Source organism: Glycine soja, chromosome 8 (assembly GCF_004193775.1).
Source record: "Glycine soja cultivar W05 chromosome 8, ASM419377v2, whole genome shotgun sequence".
NCBI classification, from domain to species: Eukaryota; Viridiplantae; Streptophyta; class Magnoliopsida; order Fabales; family Fabaceae; genus Glycine; species Glycine soja.
The window spans coordinates 6,600,584-6,605,294 of record NC_041009.1 but is presented as its reverse complement, the minus strand read 5'-3'; the positions used below and the strand labels follow the sequence as shown (position 1 = coordinate 6,605,294).

At 36.1% G+C, this 4,711-nt stretch overlaps 1 protein-coding gene across 1 annotated transcript; it reads left to right on the top strand.

The window, feature by feature from the left end:
* The first annotated feature begins 853 nt into the window (after positions 1-853).
* Positions 854-4,451, top strand: LOC114421494 (ATP-dependent zinc metalloprotease FTSH 2, chloroplastic). Its single transcript, XM_028387441.1, has 5 exons — positions 854-1,010; positions 1,350-2,543; positions 2,625-2,938; positions 3,151-3,391; positions 3,873-4,451. The coding sequence occupies exons 2-5, from the start codon at positions 1,350-1,352 to the stop codon at positions 4,212-4,214; spliced, it is 2,091 nt and encodes a 696-aa protein (XP_028243242.1). The 5' UTR covers positions 854-1,010; the 3' UTR covers positions 4,215-4,451.
* Positions 4,452-4,711: the final 260 nt, after the last annotated feature.

Genomic DNA, 4,711 nt, shown 5'->3' with positions numbered 1-4,711 from the left:
TTGTAAAAAAAATATGAATTACATTTTTTTACTTTTACTTTTTTTCTTTTTTGATGCACAATAAGTAGAAAAATTTCAAAACAATGTCACAGAAGATACTTTAAAACATTATCCAAATGTCAATGAGCCCCCTATTATTTATTCTGATGTAGGATTGGAATTTGACTCTTAAAAGAAGAAACAAGTAGTAGAATAGAAGTAAAAGTAAAGGGAAAAAAAAGCTCTTAGAAGAAACTTTAGATGTAGCATTAGTCCTTCTTAGTGAATATAATTTTATGATTTATGTTCAAAAATTGTAAGTCACAGGCATAAAATAATTGTAATATATCACTTAATTTGATAATATCATGATAACAATTAAAATTAAAAAATGTGCAGATACCTGTCATATCACTGGAACGCCGTGTTAAAATTAAACAAGCCATGGAAATTTAGCTACGTGTCATCATGAGATGACAATCAAAGTTAAAACCACACTCGTTACTGGTCAAAGATTTTTGAATGTTTATATGGCCAAATTTTAATCAAATTCCATGTGGATGGCGTTGGACATATCTTTAACGCGAACGTGCCTTTCTTCGGTGCAGACGCTTCTAATTATATTTTCCTTTGTTTTTTAATTTTTGAAAGCGTTTTAAAAACTCATTTATGTGATTTTTTTGCATAATAAATTAGATGCGATGTATAGACTCCGTGCATTGGCTCAATAAAGTCATACAATTAACTTCATTATATAAACTAGTATTAAAATTAACTAAATAACTAACCAAAGTTAAACAGTGTTGATGAAAACTGAAAACCGAAAGAATATCTCTTCATGTGAACATGAGGGACGAATCAAACGTTAGGAAATCGCCACGTATGAGTCTCCCGAGCCACAGCCACTCCTTCTAAAACCACACATTAACAGCTCTTCTTCCATCATCACCTTCCTATGCACCACCAATAAGCTCCATACCTTCTAATTCTCTGCTCTCTCTCACTTCTCTCTATCACATTTTTCTTACAAGGTATGTATGTGCCTTTTTCTTTGCTTTTTTTTTTTTTTGCATTTTTTTCATGTTTTTAATGTTATGTCAATTGCCTTTAATTTTCTCAATTCCTCGATTACCTTTTTAGTAATTTGATTGTTGGAGGTGTTAGTGATAGACCCTTTAATCTAAAAGGCTCATATTTTAAGTTTTATACCTTTCATTCAATTGAATTGAGACCTCCTAGTTCCTTCCAATTAGAGAAATTGTAGGCTTGTTGTTTTTCATTCTAGAATTTTCCAAACATTTCGAGTGTGTTTTCTCTGTTGTTTTTTGTAATAAGAACTAAGAAATTACTGTGTTTTGGATTGGATGCAGATGGCAGCATCATCAGCATGCCTTGTAGGGAATGGTTTATCTACACGGGGTAATAGAATAACTCTTAAGAAGGACTTCAATGGAAGAAGATATCTCTACTCATCTTGGAGATTTTCATTATTGAACAACAATAAGGCATCAAAAGCATTTTCCATAAAGGCATCTTTGGAGCAAAGGCAAGAAGAAGGGAGAAGGGGGTTTCTGAAACTGTTGCTTGGAAATCTGGGAGTTGGTTTGCCTGCACTATTGGGAAGTGGCAAAGCTTATGCTGATGAACAAGGGGTTTCATCCTCCAGAATGTCTTACTCCAGGTTTCTGGAGTATTTGGACAAGGACAGAGTTAAAAAAGTGGATCTTTATGACAATGGAAACACTGCTGTTGTTGAGGCTGTTTCGCCCGAGTTGGGGAACCGGTCACAGTATGTTAGAGTTCAACTCCCTGGACTTAACCAAGAGCTCCTTCAGAAATTCAGGGAAAAGAATATTGACTTTGCAGCTCATAGTCCCCAAGAAGAGTCAGGTTCTCTTTTAGCTAACCTGATTGGGAATCTGGCTTTCCCTTTGCTCTTGATTGGAGGATTGTTCCTTCTCTCGAGACGATCCGGAGGGATGGGAGGTCCTGGTGGCCCTGGATTTCCTCTTGCTTTTGGTCAATCCAAAGCCAAGTTTCAAATGGAACCAAACACCGGAGTGACATTTGATGATGTTGCTGGGGTGGATGAAGCCAAGCAGGACTTTATGGAGGTGGTGGAGTTTTTAAAGAAGCCTGAGAGGTTTACTGCTGTTGGGGCTCGCATTCCTAAAGGAGTTCTTCTTGTTGGTCCTCCAGGAACTGGGAAGACCTTGTTAGCCAAGGCTATTGCTGGTGAAGCTGGTGTTCCATTTTTCTCTATATCAGGTTCTGAGTTTGTTGAGATGTTTGTTGGTGTTGGTGCTTCTCGTGTTCGTGATTTGTTCAAGAAGGCGAAAGAGAATGCCCCTTGCATTGTCTTTGTTGATGAAATTGATGCTGTTGGAAGACAAAGAGGGACTGGAATTGGTGGAGGGAATGATGAAAGAGAGCAGACCCTCAACCAACTTTTGACAGAAATGGATGGGTTTGAGGGTAACACAGGTATCATTGTCGTTGCAGCAACTAACAGGGCTGACATTCTTGACTCGGCCTTGTTGAGACCTGGCCGATTTGATAGACAGGTATTGATTATGTTATGAAATGCCTAATGCTTTTGTTAATGATTAAATTACTGAACAAAAAAAACATCAATGCTTTTGCAGGTGACAGTTGATGTTCCAGATATAAGGGGAAGGACTGAAATCCTAAAGGTTCATGCTAGCAACAAAAAGTTTGATGCTGATGTTTCTCTTGAAGTGATTGCAATGAGAACACCTGGCTTTAGTGGAGCTGATCTTGCGAATCTGTTGAATGAAGCTGCTATATTAGCTGGTCGCCGTGGAAAGACAGCTATTTCATCTAAAGAAATTGATGATTCTATTGATAGGATTGTGGCTGGAATGGAAGGAACAGTGATGACAGATGGGAAGAGCAAAAGTTTAGTGGCATATCATGAAGTTGGTCATGCTATTTGTGGGTAAGAAATTTGGCTCAGTTTATGTCTTTAAGTAAATGTTTTAAGGTTGCAAGGAAGCAAGGTGTTTTGCCTAATTAGGTAAATCATGTAACACTTAATATATGAGCTTAAGCAAGCAAAACTACCACCGTTAAGAGGTAACATTTAAAAGCAGTTTCAGTAAACAATTCTCAAAAAGTTGTTCTGAAACATCTGTTTATACTTGCTTGCAGAACTTTGACTCCTGGTCATGATGCTGTGCAAAAGGTAACACTAGTTCCTCGCGGTCAAGCTCGTGGACTTACATGGTTCATTCCTAACGATGACCCAACTCTGATCTCCAAACAACAACTCTTTGCAAGAATTGTTGGAGGACTAGGTGGGAGGGCTGCAGAAGAAATTATTTTCGGTGAGCCTGAAGTTACAACTGGAGCAGCTGGTGATTTGCAGCAAATCACCAGTTTGGCAAAACAGGTACTGGTTAATTATGTGATTGTGTTAAATTATATCTCCTTTTTCTTTACTTTTTTTTTTTGTTGTTGTGCAAAATGCTAATACTTCATGAATTTAATTTAAAGTTACAATGTCATCGAGTGATCGACTACCATCATTTATGATAAAATTATTGACTTTACTAATAATTACTTTAAAAGTTGTACCTATGATACTTTCAACAGGATAGAAATCTTCACTTATTTTATAACCAAATTAATTTAAAACCTGATTTCATTTGGCAATATTTTGTCAGAACAATGGGAGTTATGTTGTTAGTTACAATTAATTGGTGAAACCTGCAACAAATACAGCCATATGATTGATTTCTTGAATGCATGAAACTTAAAACTTTGGCTTTAATTGAAAGAATGGTAATGATCAGTCTGAAGGATGAACTTTTAATTCTTCTTATAAAAAAAAAAAATCATTTTCATTCCTTAACCTCCTATGTTTCTTGCAGATGGTGACCACATTTGGAATGTCTGATATTGGTCCTTGGTCACTTATGGAACCATCAGCACAAGGTGGGGATGTCATCATGAGAATGATGGCAAGGAACTCAATGTCAGAGAGGCTTGCAGAAGACATTGATTCTGCCATCAAGAGGATCTCAGATGAAGCATATGAAATTGCACTAGAGCATATAAGGAACAACCGTGAGGCCATTGACAAGATTGTGGAAGTCCTTCTGGAGAAGGAGACTCTGAGCGGAGATGAATTCCGTGCTATATTGTCTGAGTTTGTTGAAATTCCAGCTGAAAACCGTGTTGCTCCTTCAACTCCAGTACCAGCCACTGTTTGAATAGCCTATATATGTAACATCTTTCATATGTATTATCTTAGAATACAGAATGCCCTCTGCAGCCTGCTCCATATTTGTGAATGATTAAAGATTCTACCTTACTTTTTCATTTTTTGTAGTGTTGACAAATGACAACAGAATATGTATAAAAGAGAAACTGTTTTTAGTGTAAAAATTTGTAGTTTCTTTACGTCTATAATACAGTGTAACTTTAATAAACCTTTATTTTTAAATGTAGAGTTGTAACGGGTGAGACACAATGTTTAGTTTTTTTTTTTATAAATGGAAATGAAAAAAAATACTAACTTAAATACTTTATTCAATCAATTAAATTAAACATTCTTGATAAATGTAATATTTCGTTTAGCGCAAGTGAAATGTGACCTTAGAGAAACTTCTTCTGTAATATTAAGGATTTAAATCTTGAGTTGTCACTTTGAAGAGGATTTTACCTGACCACTATCTTAGGTCTTAGGGTTTGGCTTGATGGTTGATCT